The 25,570-nt window shown below is 47.0% G+C and overlaps 1 protein-coding gene across 1 annotated transcript in view; it reads right to left on the reverse strand.

The window, feature by feature from the left end:
- The window catches only part of hydin (HYDIN axonemal central pair apparatus protein), a 161,187-nt gene that overhangs the window by 115,156 nt on the left and 20,461 nt on the right, over positions 1-25,570 (reverse strand). Inside the window, exons 7-9 of the mRNA XM_061246932.1 lie at positions 23,911-24,035; positions 2,389-2,590; positions 1,189-1,372 (exon numbers count right to left, since the gene is read on the reverse strand). Coding sequence (XP_061102916.1) covers positions 1,189-1,372; positions 2,389-2,590; positions 23,911-24,035 — 511 coding nt within the window. The remainder of the gene's footprint in view (positions 1-1,188; positions 1,373-2,388; positions 2,591-23,910; positions 24,036-25,570) is intronic.

Below are 25,570 nucleotides of genomic sequence, written 5' to 3' on the forward strand. Positions count from 1 at the left end.
AACAATGTTTTAACACAAAAATCATACCTATTGTACCTTGAAATTTGTAGAAGAATATTTTTGTTGTTGTTTAATAAGGAGATTTTGTTCTCATTTTAACGGATCTCCTTGTCTTTTTCGATGGCTGTGAGAATGGAGAATGTGTGGAGCAGTACAGTCAGAATCGCTCTCTCACTCGCGCAGTTGCTAAAAGGAAGCCATGCCACTTAGTCTGAGAAATACAACAGTGCCATGTCTGAGTCGGTCAGGAGAGGAGTGCTCTGCTAAAAGCCTAAAATGTAAAGTATGTTGCACTTCTGTAAGGAAAGGCTCAGAGGGACCTCTTCTCTGGGGGGGGGGGGGTAGCGGCGTAGCTGGACAGGGCCTTGGTTTTAGAGCTAAGAAGGTCTATCCCCCTGGTCTGAGACTCCCACTGGCACCAGATACTCACTGGTCTTAGCCAAGCAGCCAAAACCTTTTTTGAAGCTCATTTCCTGGTCATGCTGAGAGACGGTGCTCACTAGCACCACTAAAGTCAATGGCACAATTGCGGTCAAAATGCAAAGTCAATAATTTTTTCCCACAAGAAAATGTAGTCGCAATCAATGTTTTTCATTCCATTGAATGCCTCCCCAAGTACTGATTTTCTTTCAGTTATTGTGTTATTAGGACAATACAGCAATACTTTCTGGACGAATCAGGGACAGATTACATGATTCTGTCTCACATGCTTAGTGGAGGAGCTGCATGGTCTTCCCTACTGTGCAGTCTCTGGCTCCAAATCATACTAAAACTTCACTTGCAAACTTGACTTTGAATGTGTGTGCTTGCACGAGCGTGCGTGTGCGCGTGTGTTTGAGTGTGTGCGTGCGTGCGTGTGCTTGTACGAGCGCGCGTGTGTGTGTGCATGTGTGTGTGTGGGTGTGTGCATGCGTGTGTGTGTATGTGCACATGTGCTTGTGCGTGTGTGTGTGTACGTGTGTTTACACGAGCATGCGTGCGTGTGTGTGTGTACGTGTGTTTACACGAGCATGCGTGCGTGTGTGTGTGTGTGTATTTGTGTGTGTGTGTGTGTGTGTGTGAGTGAGTGTGTGTGTGTGTGAGTGTGTGTGTGTGTGTGTGTGAGTGTGAGTGTGTGTGAGTGTGTGAGTGTGAGTGTGTGTGAGTGTGTGTGTGTGTGTGTGAGTGTGTGTGTGTGTGTGTGCGTACCGCAGGGTCGAGGGAGATGTGGGCGTGGCTGAACGGCGGTGTGTCGTCCTGCAGCTGGCGCCGGCGCTCCTGGAAGGTTCTGGAGAGCAGGGAGAGGCGGTCCCGCAGGGTGGGGTCAGCACCACACTCCCACAGGAACTGCTCCATCTCCCCCTCCTCCTCCTGCTGCAGCTGAGAGTGCATCCTGGGACAGGAGGGAGAGGGACGGAGGGATAGGGGGGAAGGAGGGGGAGAGAGGGGAGGGAAAGGGAGGCAGAGGGGGAAGGGGGGGGGGGGGGAGGGGGGAGAGAGGAGAGGTAAACCAAGAAAAGGGGGAAAGATGGCGAAGGAGAGAGAAAATGAGAGTAAACAACATTTACCCAAAGCTGCTTTGACAAAAAACAATAAAAAAGTCAATTTTAATTTGAATTTGACATCAAAAGAAAAAAAGCTTACCAAAACACATCTATATTCAGTCAGCCGAATTGGTTAGTTATAAAAAATAATAGAAACGCTGAAAAAAGCTGTCTGCTGCTACATATTTTCATCCACCTGCAGCATAAACACATTTTCAGCCACACCAGGACCGAGACGAGATGAAATGGAACTGAATTTTGGGTGACCCTGCCAGGGGAGAGACGGGCCAGCTGGAGAGGAACAGGAACACAGGGGTGGGGTGGTCACGGCAGCCCCCCGAAAACCGGGCGCGTCCCACCAACACGTCCGCCTGCGAGCGATTAACGGGCGTCTGACGCTGCTCCGGAGTGGGGCCTGACAGGCTGCTGATTCCTCTCCACTCTCCTGGAGGTCTCCGGCCATTTTAGGACCGCTTTAACCCACCCTGCAGCTCCCTGCTCTTTCTAGCCTCCCCTACAATAGCAGTATACCCTGCAGGAAACACCCGTTTGCTTCAGGGAGAATAATACAGGAATAAACCAAATTGACCCACCTTGATTGTAGAAAAAAAAAAGCTCCACCAACCACTGCACACGTTGGTAACAACCAATCGAACAACGACAACAGGGACTGCTGGATACTCTGGAGTAGCCAGAGAGCATCCACCAATCATCATCAACGCTGTTTGATTGGTTCGCAACACGGTCTTTGATTGGTGGAGCTCTTTCCGATTTTTTCTACGAACACATCACAGCCAAAACTTGAAACAATGTAGTGAAGCTAAGTTTGGGCTCTGTGACGACAAACCACGCCCTCCCCACCCACCTCAGTTTCTGTTGTGACTCCTCCTCCTCGGTGGCCTGGCTCTTCCACTGGTAGTGGACGATGACATCACTGCGGTTCACTATGGCGACAGTGCGCTGATTGGCCATAGTGATGTAGGTGCGCTCCACGATGACAGAGTTCCTTTCCAGCCGGACGTTGACATCCGTGGCACCTCCATACAGGCTGATGTAGATGTCTTCACCTGGAACCACAACACAGACCCATACACAATATACTATAGACTCCCTTTTCTGATTCAGGGACCCCCACAAAGGCTTATATGGTTTATAAAGATGTTCTATAAAGATTGTGTATTGGGGGCGCGTGGGGGGGTTGGAGATTCCCATCCTGGGCTGGGGCATTTTATCTGTGAATGTCCCAGCTGGCTAAGGACCCCCAACAGTGCCGGGGGGGTCCATGAACCCAAACTCAAAAGCAATTATAGGAACTGCTAACAATTATACAACAACCACTACCCCCTTCCAGTCAATCCCAGCATGATTGGTAATGGGTTCAACACACATCCATATCTGTAAAGCACAGGGCTAAGGCCAATGGAAAGGGGTGGACCAGGGTGAGGTACTGGGGCAGGTTCAGTACCACCGAAGGCCACACAGGGGGCACTGTTGGGTTAGCTAACCTCCCCAGCAGCTGCAGTCTCACCCTCCATAGCTAATGAACTGTCCTGGGACCCGAGCGTCCCTGTGGAACCCCAGCGTCCCTGTGGGACCCCAGCGTCCCTGTGCGACCCATCATTCCCACCGGAGCGCCCAACGGCAAGACAAAAACACATGCTAAGTAGGCATACACACACACACACACATATACGCACACACACATGCGCGCATACACACATGCGTGCACAGGCGCACACCAGTGCACACACATACACACACACACGCACACACACGTGCTAACACACACATACACACATATACACATAGACACACAAACGCACAGTTGTCACAGCATAAACCACTAGATCTAGGAGTGCTTGGGCGGGTCAGACAGGGTCAGCAGTGTGGTTGTATCCAAAGCGGTGGGGGCTTATTTCTTTATGAGAAGTCCTGGTTTGACCCCACCCTGGCCGGCTGGCGACCATGACAACAAAGGCAGCGTGAAGCGTTATTCAAATACGCGTCTCGTTGGCACGTCCTCTGCCAGGCAGTGGTGCATCCATGCCTGGGCTTCACCGAGACGCAAACACCCCGGCGTCGGCCTGCAGACGCCGTAGGGAAATGAGCGGCCCTGAATCCCGCCACACCGCCACACGGCTCCCGCCGTCTCCCTGCCTCGTCCTGGCCGCTCGCGAGGCGGTGTCCGTGACCGGTGACCGGAGGCCTTTCCTTCCCACAATCCCCTAAAACCCGAGAGCGTGAACCCAACCGGGCCCGGCTCGCACCAGGGGAGAGAACGCCCCGCTGCAGCGAGAGCACAAACACAACTTGGAGAGTCTCCAAGATTTGGAGATTTGGTACCTGCTCCCCTGACAGCCCCTGTGGAGGGCGGGGGTGGGAGTAAACAGGCCCCTGAAGGTTATCAGTGTATTCTAAAGAGCCAGGGTGCGCACAGTCGTCCCATATCGCGTACCTCCCTCCCCAGGCCTGTCTCCGCTGATCGGGACACTCCGTACCCATTAAACGTCCTGCCCCGGCCCCCACCACCGAAACCCTCCAGGCCCCGCTGGGGTCACCCGCATCTCCCCACCACGTCACCACGGTAACCCCCAAACACATTCATCATCACACTCAGCTGCTGCTAACGCGTGCATACATTCCGAGGAGCCGCTCCAAAACAGTAAAATGATGTATTGTTTGCTGGCTAAACGCAGGCAGAGATAAGCGAGTAAATAGATGAATAAGTGTGTGAGCCGGGAGTCGGGAGAGCTGGGAGCCCTATGGAGGCCCGCGTGAGAACGCGGCGTGGCGTGGCGTGATGAATAATGCAGACCGGCTGTTTGGGCTCGCAGCGCCGCGTTAATGGGTTTGGATAAACGCTGTTTGCTTTCGGTGATAACCGCGCGCGCCGTCAGCTGTGAACGTGGGCCGGGCACGGAGAGTGTGTGTGCTCATCTCACACACGGCTGGGAGCGGCACGGAGAGTGTGTGCGCTCATCTCACACACGGCTGGGAGCAGCACGGAGAGTGTGTGTGCTCATCTCACACACGGCTGGGAGCAGCACGGAGAGTGTGTGTGCTCATCTAACGCCTGGGAGCAGCACGGAGAGTGTGTGTGCTCATCTAACGCCTGGGAGCAGCACGGAGAGTGTGTGTGCTCATCTCACACACGGCTGGGAGCAGCACGGAGAGTGTGTGTGCTCATCTCACACACGGCTGGGAGTAGCACGGAGACTCCCGTACGCCTCACAGGGAAAACCTCTTTACTCTTCTTATCCTGTACTTTCAACCCAATGCCCTGTGCGCATATACAATACATTACATTACATGGCAGAGCGATACCACTAAGTGCTAATCGTAACCAGGGACAATCCCACTTCCCTCTACTGCTCACACTCTCCTCTTTCCGTCCATCTCTCCCTCTATCCCGTCTCTCTATCCTCCATTCCTGCAGCCCCTTTATTCACTCCATCCCTCTTTCTTTCTCCTGCTATTCTCCTTTCTCCCTCCCTCCCTCCCCCTCCTCTCTGGTTGTGTCGGCCCGCGTCTCGCACAGTGGGCAGTGTGTGCTGTCCATCTCTCTCACGAAAGGAGATCACAGCTCCTCTTCCACAGCCGGGAAGACGGACACGGTGGAGTAACGTGATTGGTCCAGGCAGGGGCTGGGATCAAAAAGACCACAGCCAAGCGTTGAGGGGATTATCCAGCCGAGTCGCCCAACACAAACCCCTCCAATAGGTGCTAAACTGTCACAAACCCATCAAATAGGTGCCCAACTCCAAGAAACCCGTCCAATAGGAGCTCAACTCCCACAAACCCGTCCAATAGGTGCTCAACTCACACAAACCCATCCAATAGGTGCTCAACTCCCACAAACACCTCCAGTACGTGCTCTACTCCCAAACTCCAGTGGGCTATCTGTAGGAGAACCACAGCACAAAGCTCAGTGACCATTAAACTCTTAGCCCTTTCAGACCCAAGAGTGTCAAATGGCACTCATGCGTAACTACCCTAATATCCCAAAAAATCTTGACCTTATACTTTTTCAACCAATCAAAATGACTGCTGTACTATTGCTTTGAGCCCCTATTAACACCCAAATAAATTAAACTTACTCAATTTTCTCAACCCCTTGGGATTTGAGAGGAGCCACTTTATGTTTTGGGCTTCGGACTGGTTGAGGAGTTTCCCCCCTCGTCAATGTAAAGCACAGTGAGTGTGAGAAAAGCACGATATAAATGCAACTACCTATCAAAGATATTCTACTAAGAGTAAAATTCACTCAGCGTGTACAACTCAGAGCCTCAGAACAGTTGTCAGCGTTCTAGTACATTCTTCCTCTTTTCTTTGTGTTACGAATAAACAGCCTCGGAGAAATAAGCCGCGAAAAATAAATTTGCTTGGATAAAATCTATAGGTGCCGTCAGTTCCCTGACTGTAGCGTAGCCGTGGCCCATTTAGCGAAGGAAAACGTGACAGATGCAGGTCTTATTTTCACCGAGTGTTTATCGAACCGCCTCCCAGACACATCAAACACAGCCTCATTATCCACCGTTTTAAAAGCGCCGTGTTCGTTTTGCACGTAAAACCCACCCCAGACTGAGCAAGCTGTGGCAGGTAAGTACTGTACCATCCAGCTCGTTGTCCGTTGACAGCCATTTTAAAATCTGCAAGAGCCATTTTACATAGCCTAGCGCAATAAATGAATACATTTGCTATATAAATACAATGCTAAATAAAGCAGCATATTATGTCAAACATTCCGTATGCTTTTTCAACAGCACGATAAAACTAAGGAATTAACATGTTGTATAAATCGTAGTGATATTTCAGCGCATCTGTCACTCTCCAAACATTCTCTCCTCCCGCATACTCCATTCATGCATTTTTAATTACCTATTTTTAAAAACCTCCGCCAAGGGAGCCGCAGAGGACAGGATGTGATGCGTACGGTGGGGGAGGGAAATGAGAGTTTAATTCAGGAAGAAGCGGTTTTCGCTCTCAAAAAACAAAAAAACATTGGCTGCCAGGAAGACAGACCCTGTACAGACAGACATCGGCATGGCCCCGTCACTTTGAGGCCGCACTGCTTCCTCCTCTAGAGGGAGGTGTTGACACGTTACTACATGCACGTTCCTTCAGTATTCATGTGGCCCGAGCTGGTATTATGACATGCTTCAGTATACGCACTTCAATATCAAACGCTTTAAATCGCATTTCAACGTAGTTTTTTTTTTTAAAGGCACCAGTCTCCCTCACCTCCCCCCACCTCCCCCTCCCTTCATGAACTCAGTCCCTCTCCACTGCCCCATGTGCTTAACCCCCACACTTCCCCCCACCTCCTCCTCCCTTCATGAACTCAGTCCCTCTCCACAGCCCCGTGTGCTTAACCCCCACACCTCCCCCCACCTCCTCCTCCCTTCATGAACTCAGTCCCTCTCCACAGCCCCGTGTGCTTAACCCCCACTCCTCCCCCCACCTCCTCTCACCTCCCCCTCCCTTCATGAACTCAGCCCCTCTCCACATCCCCGTGTGCTTAACCCCCACACCTCCCCCCTCTCCACAGCCCCGTGCGCTTAAGCCACACCTCCTTCTAAGGCCCTGTACTGCTCCCTCCTCACTCACACCATCCCTCTTCTACATGGCCGGCCCGTCTCTTCTCTAGTGCGGGAGAAATGCAGCCATTTTGGGGGTTAGGATTTTGGTTTCGGGTTTGTGGTTTGGGGTATTTAGGTTTGGGGTTTTTTGCATTTGAGGTTTTGGGTTTTTCGATGTTTGGGGTTTTGGGGTTTGGAGTTTGGGATTTTGGGGTTTTGGTAAAGAAACTGCAGGACAAGCTTTAGAACACCTGGTACATACAAAAGCAAAACCAAAGAAATGAACTCAAGTGAGGTGACTCTCAGTGACGTAAGTGTAATTACGCAGGGAGAGATTTACATGATTTGGGTAAAGCACTGCCATAGGGTGGAGAACAGGAAGGCTCCTTTGTGGAAGCAAATTAGGACGTTTTTACAGACGAACAATGCAGGGCCAGATACCTGCTGACTAAGAGCTACTTTCCTGATGACGATGTAAAACGAGGGGTGATATCTTCATGAGATACAGCTGAAAAAAAAGTATTTAATTTTTTGGCATAATACAAGTGACAAAAATCTTTTGTGACGAAAATCATTTAAAAAATATTATGTATAAAAATTTTATTGAATGTTCCTCATAGCATAGGTTTCAGTATACTGTAGTAGAATATATGATTCTTGAGGTTAAAACCAGAGACACAGGTCCCCCACAGTGGACAGGAATGAATTGTCAAGTTCCAGAGAGTATTGTTCCAAGCTTTTATAAACTGAACACATGCAGCGTCCTAATTCTGAAGCCTTCACAGGGTGACATAAAGGAAACAGTCACCCAGGGAGGGAGGGTTTCAGTCATTCGCTCAACACTGACCCCTCTGGCCGACCGGGCGCCTGCGGTCTGCCTGCTCTGTACAGCCCCCTGGTGGAGAATCAGGCTCAGTGCACTCCTCACCCTCCAGAGTTAACGGGATGTTGCAGACAGCCTTCGTCAATTCTCTAGTTTGTTAGGAAATTAAGAGATCCCACAATGCACCTCTGCGGCAGAACATGAGCGTTCCGCCCACAGCCCGATTGTCTTCCGATCTGTCGAGTCCCGTCCCTCTGACCCCCACGGAGGGCTACGGCTCTCTGATCACACCAGCACATCATCACCGCCATTTTGTGCAGTTGCTGAGCTCTTCCCGAAATCCTCTTCACAGCTCTCAGTATGAGTCAGGGGGCAAACCCTCCTTGCCCTCATCTCTCCACTCAAAAAAGCCCCGCGGAAAAAAATGGAAATTTTAGAACACACAGCTGACATCACCAATTTATGATGCAGGCAAATACTTTTGAAATCCAAATCGTCCCCCATCCCCACCCCCGTTTCCCCTGAACGACCCCCAAAAAACAAAACAGAACAAAACAAAAACGGAGGCGAAAGCCTGACAATGCTGTAAATCACAAAGTGCGCCAATCGATGTGCACCGTCTTCCGAGGACCTTTAAATACGAAAGTTTAAGAGCGATATTAGCTTCCGCACAACAAAAGGCTTGCTGTCTTCCCAAGCCAGTTCCCTCTCGGATGCAAATGCTGTTTTTATCAGACGGTGGAGCCGGGAGGGGCTGGCTGCCAGCGCTGGCTCGGGCTCAGGAATGATAATTTACGCAGCGGAGCGAGCCGGCCAAAAAAAGAGGAGTCCGACTCTCACACACATTAGCGGATATCAGTGCTAATCCGGGGGCCACGCACATGACTCACAGTGTTTTACAAGCATCCCATAGGCCTAAAGAGAGAGCTTCCCTCACATTAATTATTCATTCAATGACTGTCTCAAATGACAGGTTTTTAAACATGTACAGTAGAGCAGAAGGTCTGCTGCTCATTCAAGAAACAGAAAAGAAACAAAATGGCCGACTCTGCGAAGCGGGGCCCTGTCTAAGTCTTCTCAAAGACGGTCTCAGGTGATTTGGAGAAGAGAATGGTGTGTGTGCACGGGTTGTGTGTGTTGGGTGTGTGTGTGTCTGTGTATGTATGTGCGTGTGTGTGTGCTTGTGTATGTATGTGTGTTGGCAGTGTGTGAGTGTGTGTGCGTCTGCAGTGTGCGTGTGCGCGTGTGTTTCCAGGGACAAAGTGAGTTAACGAGTACGCACATCGTGCCATCCCATCAGACAAGGGCTCCCTTCGAGATGCCAATTCATGAAGCAAAACATCGACTCAAAACATCGACCCGGTCCCATGCTATCCTCCCATCAAACTAAACGGGATGTTTACGGGTGTGGAGGTGTCGTTTCCTAATGAGGTTCTGTTGGTGATACAGCCACACCTGCTAAAACCACCACAGGAGACCAAACGGAACCTTCTCACGACCCGCCTGTCACTCAAGCTCCCGACTGACAGCCATAGAACCGCCCGGTGGTCGCCAGGGAGACGCATTATAGCTGGCCAATGGGAGCCCGGGGTTTCCAGCCATCTGAGTGGCTGGAGCAGGTGCTGTTGTCATGCAGGGTCCACCCTAAAAAAGCAGGTCCTTCTCTCCTTCCCCCCCATCCTCCATCGTCTCCTCGCCGACGGCCATCTCAGGAGGCCGCCTGCAGCAATGCCCCATGGGTAAGTTGTCAGAACCGCCCTGCGAGACGGGCTGTGTTACAGGGTGCACTCCCCTCTGAGCGCTGTTGTTTTTCTCACTCTAATCATGCGAAAACACAGCACTCTTTCTTTCTGTGGCACTGCACAGGGACCAGAGACGTACAGACCAGGCGTGCACAAGCATATATATTTATGCACAAATCTTTACGATTTATGGAAGAATAAATCAACTATACTGGCTCCGCTGTGGCGTGATCAGAGAGAATTATGGCGCATAACCGCAGATTAAACGGGAGGAGTGGGGGCGGAACAACGAGCACAATTTTCACAGCTTCCCAAAGTACGCCCGTGACTTCAGTAATATCCACAAGTATGGTGAATATTTATAAAATAAAACACCCTGAAGCTTTAATTCCAGAGCCCAGGGAGCGGTGGTGCTCGGTGACTGGGCCCTTTGAGTTCCTCCCCCAGTGTAACGGCACTACCTGCACACCTCCACCAGATGGCGCTACATCGTGACAAACAGGGCTCCAACGGAAGACCAGCTTGTCTGATTTAAATCTCCTTTTAAAATGCAAAGCTCACAGCCTGTGTATTGATTGGAGGCAGAGAACAGAAGCAGAGCTGATTAGATGTGTTAGGGGTTTTGGATATGGATCGAGTGAAGGATAGAGTCATCACCTCCCACCACGCACTGCAGTGGGAGAACTGGCCATCCGCGGCGACAGAGACCCATCTGTGACATCACTCATAGGCCAGCGACACTGCTGCGGACTGGTCAGCTCTTCCAATCACTGCTCCCTGTGCGATTTCTCTCTCTCTCTCCATCTCTCCATCTCTCTCTCTCCATCTCTCCCTCTCTCCCCTTCCTGTGCCCCCTGTCTCTTCTTCTCTCAATCCACCTCTCTCTCCTGCTCTCTCTGCCCTTATCTCCGTCTCTGGGCAATATGCTTTGAATGTAGTTTGGATATAGCCAGCTGAAAACATTTCTGCTAGTAAAAACTACTTTAGGGTGGACAATGGTTGTAATTTCTAGGATCATTTGTTACACTGTTACTGAACGTAGTACTAAACACTACTATGGTGAACCGAAATGCAGACACAATCGCAAAACGAATGCCAAAGACACCAGTGCAGAAATTCTTTCCTCGACGTTACTATGGTATTGACCTTACAGACCCACTCAGACCTCACCTCATACCCACACGATTCCCGAACAGACAAACTGTGCGAAGCTGTCCACCTGTGCCACTATCAAAAGACGTGTTACCACAAAGAATTGTGGGAGATTGGGAGCAGCCCTACCCCCTCCTACGCACCTGGCCCCTGACAGCGTGACCTCATTTGCCAAAGCCGCGCGACTCCAGCTCAAGCGCGGGACACACCGATTTCCCTCCTAGCGCTCAAATCTGTCCAGCTGTGAGGGACAAAAGGGCACCCAGGACTGAAGAGGAACGATGAGGAAAAAACAGAGGAAAATATGAATGAGAAACCATAATTACGGTTGATGGTGTGCGGCTGGGACTACGGATAGCAGACGTCCTAACCACCCTTCCCTCTCCACCACTCTAACCTGATTTCAAAGATCTTTGAAAGATTATCCATTCTGGTTAGGGGTACAATTTCATGTACCTATAGGGTACTGCCCCAACGACAAGAATTTGTACCTTTCTAAGATTTATTTTTATTTATGAGACCACACATACATACACACACACACACACACACACATACAGACACACACAGAGACACACACACACACACAGACAGAGACACACACACACACAAACACACACATACAGAGACACACAGAGACACACACACACACACACACACACACAGACACACAGAGACAGACACACACACACACACACACACACGCACACACCTCATTTCCATTTGTTTGTTCTCTATCGCTCCTGAAAAGCCTCCTCGTTGAGGCAGGCTTGATCAGAAGTGTCTGCGTTGCATTAGCATAACGCAGCCACTCGTAAGAGGATTAGCGGCGACTGTATAGCACACTAACCCATACCCTATATATTCCATAACGTGATTAGGGAAAGAAAAGGGAGATGCATCGGCGACTCTGAATGGCTGATCACTCACACTTCAGCAACCCGACTGTAATTATAAGCCGTTCGCTTTTCACACAAATAATATCTAAAGCTTATTAGGCAACCCATCATTGTCACTGAAGACTCTCACCGTGTCTGAAGGCCGGGGAAGCATGCCATCGTAAGACGCCGTAATTAATTCACATTACGCTGCCGACATCAGACTGGCTCACACGGTTCATTCATTTCGACCTGTCAGGCCTTTCGGAGCTCATAGTCCTTCACACGCTATCCACTCGTAGAGGTGGATGTTTTTACTGAAGCGATTCAGGTGAAGTACCTTGCTCGAACAGGGAATCGAAACTCAAAGCATCAGGGAATAATTTTCCTACAGCATAAGGTACTGGGAATAGTTTTCTGAAAGCATTATGGGACACTGGGAATCGTTTTCATAAAGGATTACGGAACGCTAGGAATAGTTTTCCTACAGCATTACTGGGCACTGGGAATAGTTTTCCTAAAGAATTATGGGGCACTGGCAATCTTTTCCTAAAGCATTGTGAAACATTGGGAATCGTTTTCCTAAAGCATTATGGGGCACTGAGAATAGTTTTCCTACACCATTAAATCATTTCCTAAAGATTTGCCAATGGGGTAAGAGAATTTCACTAGTGAAGAAAAAAGTAGCTTTAAAGCAAGCTAGTATTAGTAGAGTGCTTGAGAGAAAAGACTGTCTCATAAGAACTAAGACAGACGTTTTTTGCAGTGAAATCAAAGACTCCCTTGAGAAAGCCTTTGCCAAGACACTAGGCTTAGTGGCAGTCCAGCTTCGATAGAGTGATGATTTTAAAATTCTTTTCCCTGGACGGTGGACTCTATTTTGCACAGGCTCCATGTCCTGCTGGTTCTCCCCCAGTTATCTGCGCTGAGACACACTGGGCACATTGGGGCACTCAGCTCACACACCAGCAATCGCCCTCAACTCTCCTCAGGGCTGGAACACAAAGGCGCCATTTGCTTACATTTGTTACTCAAACACATTTCTAGCAGAGAGGGAACATCCCTCTGGCATTCACAACATTACTCATTCAAATTCTCAGCGTTTGAATTTTAGATGCATTTGCTTACATTTTTAGGCATTGAGCAGACACTCGTATATAGACCAACTTACAGTATGTCAAGAAAATGACTGCAGAAGTCATTGCATTTGGTGGAGAAAGAAACCCTTCATAACTAATGGCTTAAGTAATATGTTAAGAAAAACCCACGCTGTAGCCATATACATTGGCTGATTTTAAACATCTCAACAGATTTGTTGAATTAGCTGGATAAGAGAACCAAGTTCCACTAGTAAGCCCCATTAAGGACATTAATGGGTTAATGAAGCCATTCAGTACAACTTTCCAAGCAGTGCATCACCTAGAAACGGAACCCTCCACCTTGCCTCATTTCGTGTTTTTCCCCTAATTAGTGTTTTGTTTCATACACTGTCTACTCCGTGTATCAACCCATTTCCGGATAAGTAGACTTCTGATTTCTGAATGCCGACTCTGTACCTTAAACCCCTTGGACTGCTATTCTGTGAACCCTTCGCCTGTGATCACAACCAAGCCATTGCCAATCTCAACTGTGATTATTTGCCGGCGATTGAACTCTGTCCGTCTGACTACGAACATAAAACCTCAGTTTAATTCACTTCCGGGTTGCATCTGGTTTCTCCGTTCGCCACTCATGTAAAAGCCCAGTGCTCGTCCAAAAGTACACTGTCAGATTAAAATATACTCTCTCTCTGAGTAGATTTAACACTGAATATATTTTAAGCCTAAACACACAGTGAGTGTATGACCTCTACCTATTAGCCAATCACATCCTCCGGATCCTCAGTAACCGCCCTGTTAACAGAATTAAGTGAACAGCGTATGCTGGCTATTAGCTCGATGCAGCATGCCTCCTCTCCCAGAGAATTAGCATTCATTAGCAGCCATTACACAGGTACAGCAGAGGTCAATCACAGCTCTTCATTAAGCTGATGAGGGCGAACAGGTGAGAGTGACTGCTTTATGCCTGGGTGTGTGCTGGATGTGAGACAGTGAGTGTGTGCGTGCGTGTGTGTGTGTGTGTGTGTGTGTGTCGAAGTAGGTGTGTGATGGATGTGAGACAGTGAGAGTGTGTGTGTGTGTGTGTGTGTGTGTGTGATGGATGTGACAGTGAGAGTGTGTGTGTGTGATGGATGTGAGACAGTGAGAGTGTGTGTGTGTGTGTGTGTGTGTGATGGATGTGAGACAGTGAGAGTGTGTGTGTGTGTGTGTGTGATGGATGTGACAGTGAGAGTGTGTGTGTGATGGATGTGAAAAAGTGAGTGTGTGTGATGGATGTGTGTGTGTGTGTGTGTGTGTGTGTGATGGATGTGACAGTGAGAGTGTGTGTGAGTGTGTGTGTGTGTGTGTGTGTGTGTGTGATGGATGTGACAGTGAGAGTGTGTGTGATGGATGTGACAGTGAGTGTGTGTGTGTGTGTGTGTGATGGATGTGACAGTGAGAGTGTGTGTGATGGATGTGAGACAGTGAGAGTGTGTGTGATGGATGTGAGACAGTGAGAGTGTGTGTGTGTGTGTGTGTGTGTGTGTCAAAGCAGGTGTGTGTTATGCATGTGAGCGATACAGTGAGGGGGGAGGGAGAGAGAGAGTGGGGGAAAGAGAATGAGAGAGCGGGAGAGAGAAAGAGAGGGAGAGATAGAGAGAGAAGCTCCTCTAAAGCCACACTGATCTGTGAATGGACACCCCTGGTGTCTGAATTTACATATTTTCTGTTACTATATATAGAGCTTAGGGATCAAAGCAGTGCCTATTTTCCAAGGATCAGTGGAATGAATATTGTAGCGGTGCAGGATTCAGCTTGTGTGTGTGTGTGTGTGTGTGTACAGTATGTGTGCATGTGGGTGTGTATGTGAGTGCGCACGTGTGAGAGCAGGATATTGGGTAATTTAAGCCCATAGCTTAGCGGATATGTGGGGATGTATAGCTGTGGACTTTAATGGCTGCATGTGGGATTTGAGAAGACTCTCCCTATGCTGAGAGCCTCTCTCTCCCAGGCACCACCCCATCAGCTCTGCACCCAACGAGATCCGCCACGCCAAACACCGCACCACAGCCTGCCCAGCTCACACTGAGGCAGTGAATTACGCTCTCTAAGACTCTTTCAGAAGCCCAGGTTAACGAGGGTCGGTTTTAAATGCCAGGTGAAGCACACAGTGTCTTCCCCACAGAGCTGGGATATGGGCCTGGTCATGCAAGCATTGGGAAACTGGAACGTAATGGCTTGTGAAGAAAGGTTAGGGTTGCTAAGATTCCTCTATTACATTATTACATTATTACATTATTGGCATTATTGGCATTATTGGCATTTGGCAGACGCTCTTATCCAGAGCGACGTACTCTTGATGAGACTAAGCAGGAGACAATCCTCCCCTGGAGCAATGCAGGGTTAAGGGCCTTGCTCAAGGGCCCAATGGCTTTGTGGCTACACCGGGATTAGAACCACCAACCATGCGTGTCCCAGTCCTTTACCTTAACCACTACGCTACAGGCCGCCCTACTATGGCCAATAGCGGACTCCAAAGACAATAGAGCCGAAAGCTCACTTATACCTGCACAAAGCTGGTGAAAAGATATAATACCCTTTAATAAAGCCTAAGAATCTGTACTTTAAGTACGTGTACACTTTGATTACGGATTTAAAATCCCGGATTCAAATCAATAAGAAATGGCGTTATCCCAAACATTACGGAGCATACATTACATAAAAGTAGAATTGTTCATTCATTCACAGAATGCCTGAAGGGACTTCATCCAATCAGCGGTCATTTTAAAGGCAAGCGCTGCTTAAATGTAAGAATCTTAGTTTCTGACTTTACAGGAATATGCTGATTAATCAAAAAGAAATAGCTGAGGTGCCCTCCCGGGCTATGTGCCAGTTACCAGGTCAGGTTCAGTCACCTGGAAAAAAACAGGGCAGTCACTGCAGCAAGTGACATTTCATTTATTAATTTATCTACAGTAGTGTGCAAAAATGTGGGCACCCCTGATCAAAAAGCCTTTTACAATTAATATCAAAGTGAGCAGAAGCAAACCTGACCTCTAAATGGTACGACCTTACAAAGTACTAACTGACAGGGTTCCCAAACAGGGCCTTTTTCCTTTTTTTATTATTTTGAAACTGTAAAGACTTAAAATAAAAAGCAATCTTGCTTTAGAATTTGCAGAAATGTCTCATGTTCACATATAGATTCATTGTAACATACATTTAACTAGAGATGCCAAAATTCTTGCACCCCACAGTATACGTATATTACACATAATATTGCTGTTAAACTCATTGTTTGCCCAGTGCCGGCCAGAAGCAGAGGGGCTCTCCCTCTGAGCTCGATTCTACTCAAGGTTTCTTCCTGTTAGTCTGAGATTTTTTCCTTGCCAGGCCTGGGTTCCTTGAAAAGCTGCTTTGTGACAATCCTGTAAACCACCCGTGAGTCATAACCAGTGCAGAAAAAGAGAGGGGATGGGCTGGTGTCTGCGGGGCAAAACCTGCTTAAACCTTCCACAAATGATTCACCCCAGGATAAATACACACACACACACCACACACACACACCCTCGTCTTAAATACACCTGGCTAAACACAGGCAGCCTGAGCTGGTTCCCTACACAGGTCGACGGTCATGTCTGCAACATACTGCTTCCTGCGATTTCTTCCCTTTCTTGTTCTTTCCGGGTAACTGTACTGCGAGCTTGCATTATTACGTCTTGTAACTAGAGCAAAGGTCTCGCAAGCTAGTCTGTATGCAAGGGTCTCCCCCTGGGCAAAGTACGCGAATTGCTTCAGTAAATATCAACTCATATGAATGAATAATGTGTGAAATACGCGCACTGTGGAAGTCTCCATGCATGAAAATGAATAATGTAACAACATAATGCGACAAAAAAGATTAAGGATTCCGGACTATTCTATGCCTGTTAAGTAGTAGCGCACCCCTGCCAGAACGAGCACCCGTCACCCTCGGTGTAAGAGTCCAGTGCTCTAACCGCTGCCCCAGGGCAATGCACAGCCAACACATTAATTTAATACTTTAAAGGCTTGAGGTCACAAATATGCGATGAGAATGTTCTGGACTGAATATTCTAATGCTGATGTAACAATCACTACAGGCAAATGGAAAAAAAGAAACTAGAATCGTTTGTTCATTCACAGAATGCCTGAAGGGACTCCATCCAATCAGCAGTCGTTTTTAAGGCAAAGGGTTAAAGTGCGATGTCAAGGGAGACGAGGAAATGGTCAATCTAAATCCAGCATGTCTTAAAGGTACAATAGGTAAGATTTTTGAGTTAAAACATTGTTACAAGACCATTCAAGAACTATCATTGAAAAAGGTTCACTGACATGTTGACTCGCCCTCTGCTTGTGTGTATAGTCCTTAAATTTGGGTTTGAAAATATACAGTTGACGGACTGACACACTGTACCAAAACATTGTATAGCTGTACAATAATTCAAACTCATTGCTTGAAAATTGGTTCTAATTGCCACAGCCAATAGCGTTTGGAGGGGTTTCAACGTCAGCATGTTCACAGAAAAGGGGGAGGGATAAACAGTGTTGTGGTTTGAGGGTGGTTGTTGATACAATTCCTCTCTTGACCATTAGAAGTCTGAAATTACCTATTGTATCTTTAAGGTAATGTAACAATATTGTTAATAGTTAACAGACCAGCGGAGGGCTCTGTAGCCTTAAGAGAAGTTCTTATTGTGACCTGTTCTTAAATCACCCCGGTTACAGTGCAGGCAGGCCATTTCTGGGGGAATGAAGTGAAACATAAATGAGACGGAGGTAGGGAGAGGTCCTAAATTAAAAATGATACTCTCCCGATGCGGTGAAAGTGTTCTTTTTAGGGCATATGATAAAATGTTAATGCTGCCAGCTTCTCCCATGACTGTGTGTGTGTGTGTGTGTGTGTGTGTGTGTCTGTCTGTCTGTCTGCCTGTCTGTCTGTCCGTCCGTCCTGTTACAGCTGGGTTCAGACAGGGCCTGGGACACTACGCCCCCACACACCCAAAGCACACACACTAAAATATACGCACACACTCATGTACAAGCACACACTCAAATATACGCACACACTCATGTACAAGCACACACACTCAAACATACACACACACTCATGTACAAGCACACACACTCATATACATACACACTCATGTACAAGCACACACACTCAAAAATACACATACATACACACACACAAACATACACACACTCATATACAAGCACACTCACTGAAACATACACACACATACACAAACTCATTTTGTAAAACCATCATCAACTCTTGTGTTTAACAGATCCACTTTCTCACTGCTTGTTTTTCTTGTTCTTCTTGTTCATTGGTGATCTTACTATTGGAGAACTGCACTGGTAAAACTGGAATGGGAGGTTCCTGTTTTGGCAACACGGTGGTGTCTTCACCGCAATGGAATAAAAATGCTCACAGGAAGCAGACAGATGTACAGACAGGAAGAATGTGAAATGAAGAGACAGAGAGGAGGAGGAGAGAGAGGGAGAGAGAGAGAGAGAGAGAGAGAGAGAGAGAGAGAGAGAGAGAGAGAGCCTCTGTTACTCCACTGCCTCTAATGACCTCCAGGGGGCGTCCTACACTCCAGCTGAGAGAGAGCTCAGAGAGAGAGAGCTCAGAGTAAGAGCACTGGGCTCATTCCGGTCTTCCTCATATTCACTTCTTTTTCTAGCCGTTTTCTAGCCTCTCCCAATGGGTGGAGCTCTGGAGAGATCTGAAAATGGCTGTGCACCGATGCTCCCCATCCAACCTGATGGAGCTTGAGAGGTGCTGCAAAGAGGAATGGGCGAAACTGCCCAAAGATAGGTGTGCCAAGCTTGTGGCATCATATTCAAAAAGACTTGAGGCTGTAATTGCTGCCAAAGGTGCATCAACAAAGTATTGAGCAAAGGCTGTGAATACTTATGTACATGGGTCAATGACATGACGTGCAAATGTCTGTGTCCGAGTGCATTATTTCCTTGTAAAATAATTAGATAAATTCATGACATATATCACGTCCTTCTATAAAACATATTTAGTCTGAATACATATTGAGTACATTCAAATAATTTTATTTTTTTCATGTTTTGGCATCTCAAACCCCCAAAATGTCAGGTGGCGCAACTGTCCGAGCAAAGGTACAGACTAAGAAAACTATTAAAAATAGTATTTTAATGATAATAATTTCAAAATAAAATGCTATGGCATGATTTTATGTTTGAAACCTTTCAAATAAACCAGTTTTACAAGTATCAATAGTTTTAAAGCTATTGAGATAATTGGAAAACTTTTGTCCGGCATTTCTATGTTCTCAAATGTCAGGGTGGCACAACCGTCAATATGGGGCTTTTATTATGAAATGAAGAGGTAATAACAGTAAACAGGATATTGCATCATCAAGAGGACCCCAAGTGACAGTTATACCTGAGTGAAAAGATTTGTAGATCTCTCTTAAATATTGATAAAAATAGCTAGTTTTAATACGTAGGTAGGCTGGCAACACTTTCCATGTCAGGTGGTACAACCAGTGTAAAACTAGGAAAATGTTATTTCATCACAAAACTCTTTATTAAATTTTTAAATTATATGTATGAATTTGATAGCAATGGCAAAAGCTAATACAGACGTCCAAGTAGAAGCCTGTTTAATTTGAAATTAGTTGCAAAAGTCAGGTGGCGCAACCAATAAGTCAGGTGGCGCAACTGCCGGGAATCTCATTATATGAAATAAATAATGTTATTAAAAGCTCTAAGATTATCTATTACATTACTAACAAATGTTTATTCGTTTTAAGTTAAAGATATTATACACTTTCAAACCTTGCAATTATTCAACATAGTTCCTGTCATTACTAATGTTGTCAGGTGGCACAACTGATAAACGTCAGGTGGTGCGACCAGGTAAAATATATATTTAAACCAATAAATAATAGGTTAACATGAACAAATGGTTGATAACTATGATGTGAATAGCTATTGTATTTAATGCATTCATTCGTATATATTAGAAATTATTTTTCTGTCTTTAAATGTAAAATAGGATGCTAAAGATACCAAACACCTGGCTACTAGAATGCAATAGTCTTAAATTATTATAGATACAAAACACAACCACAAAAGAATAATGTGTTTGGCACTGTAGACACTCTAAAGGATACTTGCCAAAGTTTTACTTAAAATAAATAGTGGGAAAATATATTGACAAATATTTGGTTGCGCCACCTGACATTTTTTGGAAGGTGAAGTTAAAAATACAGTTAAAAAAATGATTTAAACATTTTGAAATGTTATACAACAAGTGAGACTTGTTTAGACACATTGTTCCAGATTCAAAAATATGCATTACATCCATTTTGAACAAACTTAAAAAAAAAACTTTTTAGAAGCTTTATTCGTCATTGACCCACATGTGATTTCTTAGTTTTTTATTTTTAATAAATTTGCAAGAATTTCAAAAAAACATCTTTCATGTTGTCATTATGGGATGTTGTGTGTAGAATTTTGAGGAAAAAAATGAATTTATTCCATTTTGGAATAAGGCTGTAACATAACAAAATGTGTGAAAAGTGAAGCGCTGTGAATACTTTCTGGATGCACTGTATATTACACATAATATTGCGGTTAAACTCATTGTTTGCCCAGTGCCGGCCAGAAGCAGAGGGGCTCTCCCTCTGAGCTCAATTCTACTCAAGGTTTCTTCCTGTTAGTCTGAGATTTTTTCCTTGCCAGGCCAGGGTTCCTTGAAAAGCTGCTTTGTGACAATCCTGTACTGTGAGTCATAACCAGTGCAGAGAAAGAGAGGGGACCAAATGATTCACCCCAGGATAAATACACACACACACCACACACACCCTTGTCTTAAATACACCATTGTATAGCTGTACAATAATTCAAGCTCATTGGTTCTAATTGGCATATCCAATGGCATTTCAACGTCAACACGTTCACAGAGATGGGGAGGGATAAAGAGTGTTGTGGTTTGAAGGTGTTTGTTCCTGCAAGTCATCTCTTGACCGTTAGAAGTTCAGAATGACCTATTGTACCTTTAAATTTATGTTTCAGTCGTCTGTAAAAGTGCAGGGGACATGCCCCCACCTCCCTGTTAATCACACCCAAGGGTGGAGACCGAAGTAGAAAAATAAGCGATTGGAAGGAGCCCTCAGAGAGAGACCTCTCAAAGTAAGAGTTGAGAGAGAGAGGAACAGAGAAAGAGAGAGGGAGAGAGAGAAGGGGAGAGAGAGAGAAGAAGGGAGAGAGGGGGAGAGAGGGAGAGAGAATGAGAGAGAGAGAGAGAGAGGGAGAGAGAGAGAGGGAGGGAGAGGGAGAGAGAGAGAGAGAGAGGGAGAGAGAGTTGAGACTAAGAGACACCTCCGCACTCCAGAACAGCTCTGAGTGAGTCAGGTTCACCTTGCCTGGCGTTGGTGACCCGGGTCCGGGCCCTGGGGACGCAGAAGCGAGGCCCTGTCCTTCCCTGCGCTGGGGGGACTGCTGCCATTACTCTGACTGATTCAGAGAGTGGGGGGGGTCACGCGGTCAGCAGCGCCCAGTCGCCCGCTGAGATAAGGCTCATTATGGCCATTATCCGTCAGCCATGAATCCATTCACCCCCATCACTCCTCACTCTCACCAAGGACACGGCGTGGCCTGACCGTGACCGTCCACACACAGGCATGAGCCTGCACATACAGACAGGAGCACAAACACACACACACACACACACACACACAAGCATATACATACACACAGGCAAACACACACACACACACACACACACACACACAGGCATGAGCGTGCACATACACACAGGCAAACACACACACACACACACACACACACACACACACACAAGCATATACATACACACAGGCAAACACACACACACACAGGCATGAGTGCACACATACACACAGGCAAACACACACACACACACACACGCATGAGCGTGCACATACACACAGGCAAACACACACACACACACACAGGCATGAGCGTGCACATACACACAGGCAAATACACACACACACACAGACATGAGTGCGCACATACACACAGGCAAACACACACACACACACACACACAGGCATGAGTGCGCACATACACACAGGCAAACATACACACACACACAGGCAAAAAGACACATACACACGAGCATGCACACACACACACACACACACGCATGAGCGTGTACATACACACAGGCAAACACACACACACACAGGCAAAAACACACATACACACGAGCACGCACACACACACACACACACACACACGCATGAGTGTGCACATACACACAGACATGCACACACACACACACACACACACGTTCACATATGCACACACAAACACACAGACATGCACGCACCCACACACACACAACGGTCACACTACATGCCGTTTTAAATATGCACTTTCCGGCAAAAACCAAACCACCGCGGTTCAATAAATTACCATTATTAACAGAACATTCCTGTAATTATGGAGCATTATTATGCAAATACAAAGACTGGTGAAGAAATCCTCAGCGCTGAGACGGGCGGGACGGACGAGGCTGAGAGAGATCAATCTGATGAGAACGCGGCTGATAGCGCCGGCGCTAGCGGCTCCCGCTAATAAATCTTTCAGCGCGGCCGTTAATAGGATATGTTAATGCGGCCGTCCGTCCGTCCGCTCGCAGGGAAAACCGCGCGAACGCAGAGGACGGAGATTACAGATTGCCAGCGAGAGCAAAATATATATATATATTTAACGTTATTAAAATTAAAATGAGGGTTTTACCGTTTTCACTCCGAGGGTAATTACAGGGAGAGGAAATGCTGTTCTATTATGAAGCACAAACAGATTAATCCGTTCAGTAACTGCCAATTGGGTGAGGTTTTTTCTCTCTTTTTTGGGGGTCAGATGATCCACCTGGTGATTCACGTCACCTTCAGAGTTCAACTGAGCAACATGATGGAAGCTGCCTTGATTTTGCAGCAACAGGGCACTTCTCTCGATGAGTGAGTGCTTCACATACTGCAGGGCGTTAAGGAAACGAATAATGTTGGCTACAATTTCATATTGTTCATACAACTTGGTCCTGGCTCTATGCTTATAACTAAGAGTATGGGGGTTCCCCTGTCCTGGCTGAATCACCAGCCTGGCTCTATGTTGTCACCTAATCATCCCCCAGTTTACCTCGCTGAAGTCCTTAGCTCCCTCTCCATCTCAGCGGATGCGCGGTGAAAGTTCAGGAACAAAATAGCTGCCGCGATACACATGGCTGAGGAGAGCTTCCCCCTCATCACTGTAAAGCACTTTCAATGTGAGAAAAGCACTACATAAATGCAAGCCATTATTATTATCACCATTAGAATGGAAGTGCTTATGTGTTTCTGCACGACAATGGGTCCCATCAGCTCCCAATACATCCTTCTCTCATCCTGTTCTCCGTACACAATGTTTAGCCATGAGATTTCTGTTCTGCAGCTCCCAGAATACATACAGAAACAGCTGCAAAGATGTGGCCTTTGTGTTTGACGCTGCAAACAGCTTAACCCGCTGACTTAAGTGCTATTTAAGTCCTTTCGTGTGCATGTGTAACAGTGTGGTAATGTAAAATGAGGTATTAACCAGGGTGTACCTGCATATGACTGTATGGCAGTGGAACAGGGTTGTGTACCTGAATAGTAGAGTAACAGGAAGGGTGCGTACCCATATGCTGGTGTGAGGTATCCCTATGTGAACATGTAGTGTGTGACAGGGTTGTAAATGAACAGGAGTGTGTAGAGAGTGTGTACCTGTATGGTACAGTAACAAGAGTGTGTGTAAGTGTGTGTAAGGGAGTGAGTGTGTACCTGTATGATAGTGCAGGAGTGTGTGTAAGTGTGTGTACGGGAGTGTGTGTGTGTACCTGTATGATAGTGCAGGAGTGTGTGTAAGTGTGTGTAAGGGAGTGTGTGTGTACCTGTATGATACAGAAACAGGCGTGTGTGTAAGTGTGTGTAAGGGAGTGTGTGTGTACCTGTATGATACAGAAACAGGAGTGTGTGTAAGTGTGTGTAAGGGAGTGTGTGTGTACCTGTATGATACAGAAACAGGCGTGTGTGTAAGTGTGTGTAAGGGAGTGTGTGTGTACCTGTATGATAGTGCAGGAGCAGGTCTTGGGCGTGGTCCCCGGTGGTTTTGGGCAGGAAGTCCACAGTCACCTGCATGCTCTCTCCGACCCCCAGGTTACCGATGGAAGGTTCTACAGAGAACGGGCTGGGAGGGGGGAGGAGGAAGAGGGGCGAGGTTATCACACAGAGAACATAATCCCAGTCCTGCATTCCCCAAAATGGGATTTCACATTTGACATCATTGCTCATTCTCAGTGACGTACATATCAGCTAGAACATCACGCTGGATACCAGTATCAATAGGAGCACGATGCACAGTTTCGCTCAGAAAGATTGACAGGCAAATGAGAAACTGTGCGGAGCCGGGAGGTGGAGACGTCAATCTATCCCAGAATCCCTGGGGGGGAACGATGAGTGCTCGCTTCCTGGCTCCAGAAACAAAGGTGTGTTCCAGTGTAGTGCACGACGTGTGCCATATCAGCCCCTACGGTTCAGCCTACCCATGTTCTCCTCGCCAGTGTTGCCCTCTGCTAAAAGCCCTACTGCCTTTCGTGGAAGGTGTGAGGTGTGAGTCACCTAATAGCTCCCCAGCACTGCTTAAAATGACTGTCTTAACAAGTGTTTTAGACGTGTAATAAGACTTTTTCATAACAGATCTCACGGAGCCACTCATAAAGAACCCTCATTAGTTCAGGATATGCAATGATTTCAGCTTCAACAACCACCACAGTTCTTACTTATTCACATTCCATCCACAAAATAAAACATAATTACTTTTTTCATATACTCAAAAAGAATCTAGTCAAGCTATGGTAACTTTTGGTCGTTATCAACAAATGAAATGTGTTTGTTTAGTAAATTCATCTCCCTGTGGTGATTGACTAGCAGGCATTCAGTGGTGAATGGTGAGTTATGACTGGTCATCAGGCATTCAGTAGCGAATGCAGTGTTCTGGGTGTATAATCACAGGCCAGTGCAGTGTTCTGGGTGTATAATCACAGGCCCAGTGCAGTGCTCTGGGTGTATAATCACAGGCCAGTGCAGTGTTCTGGGTGTATAATCACAGGCCCAGTGCAGTGTTCTGGGTGTATAATCACAGGCCCAGTGCAGTGTTCTGGGTGTATAATCACAGGCCCAGTGCAGTGTTCTGGGTGTATAATCACAGGCCCAGTGCAGTGCTCTGGGTGTATAATCACAGGCCAGTGCAGTGTTCTGGGTGTATAATCACAGGGCTAGTGCAGTGTTCTGGGTGTATAATCACAGGCCCAGTGCAGTGTTCTGGGTGTATAATCACAGGCCCAGTGCAGTGCTCTGGGTGTATAATCACAGGGCTAGTGCAGTGTTCTGGGTGTATAATCACAGGGCTAGTGCAGTGTTCTGGGTGTATAATCACAGGCCCAGTGCAGTGCTCTGGGTGTATAATCACAGGCCAGTGCAGTGTTCTGGGTGTATAATCACAGGCCCAGTGCAGTGTTCTGGGTGTATAATCACAGGCCCAGTGCAGTGTTCTGGGTGTATAATCACAGGCCCAGTGCAGTGCTCTGGGTGTATAATCACAGGCCAGTGCAGTGTTCTGGGTGTATAATCACAGGCCAGTGCAGTGTTCTGGGTGTATAATCACAGGCCCAGTGCAGTGTTCTGGGTGTATAATCACAGGCCCAGTGCAGTGTTCTGGGTGTA

Source organism: Conger conger, chromosome 6, assembly GCF_963514075.1.
Source record: "Conger conger chromosome 6, fConCon1.1, whole genome shotgun sequence".
Lineage (NCBI taxonomy): Eukaryota > Metazoa > Chordata > Actinopteri > Anguilliformes > Congridae > Conger > Conger conger.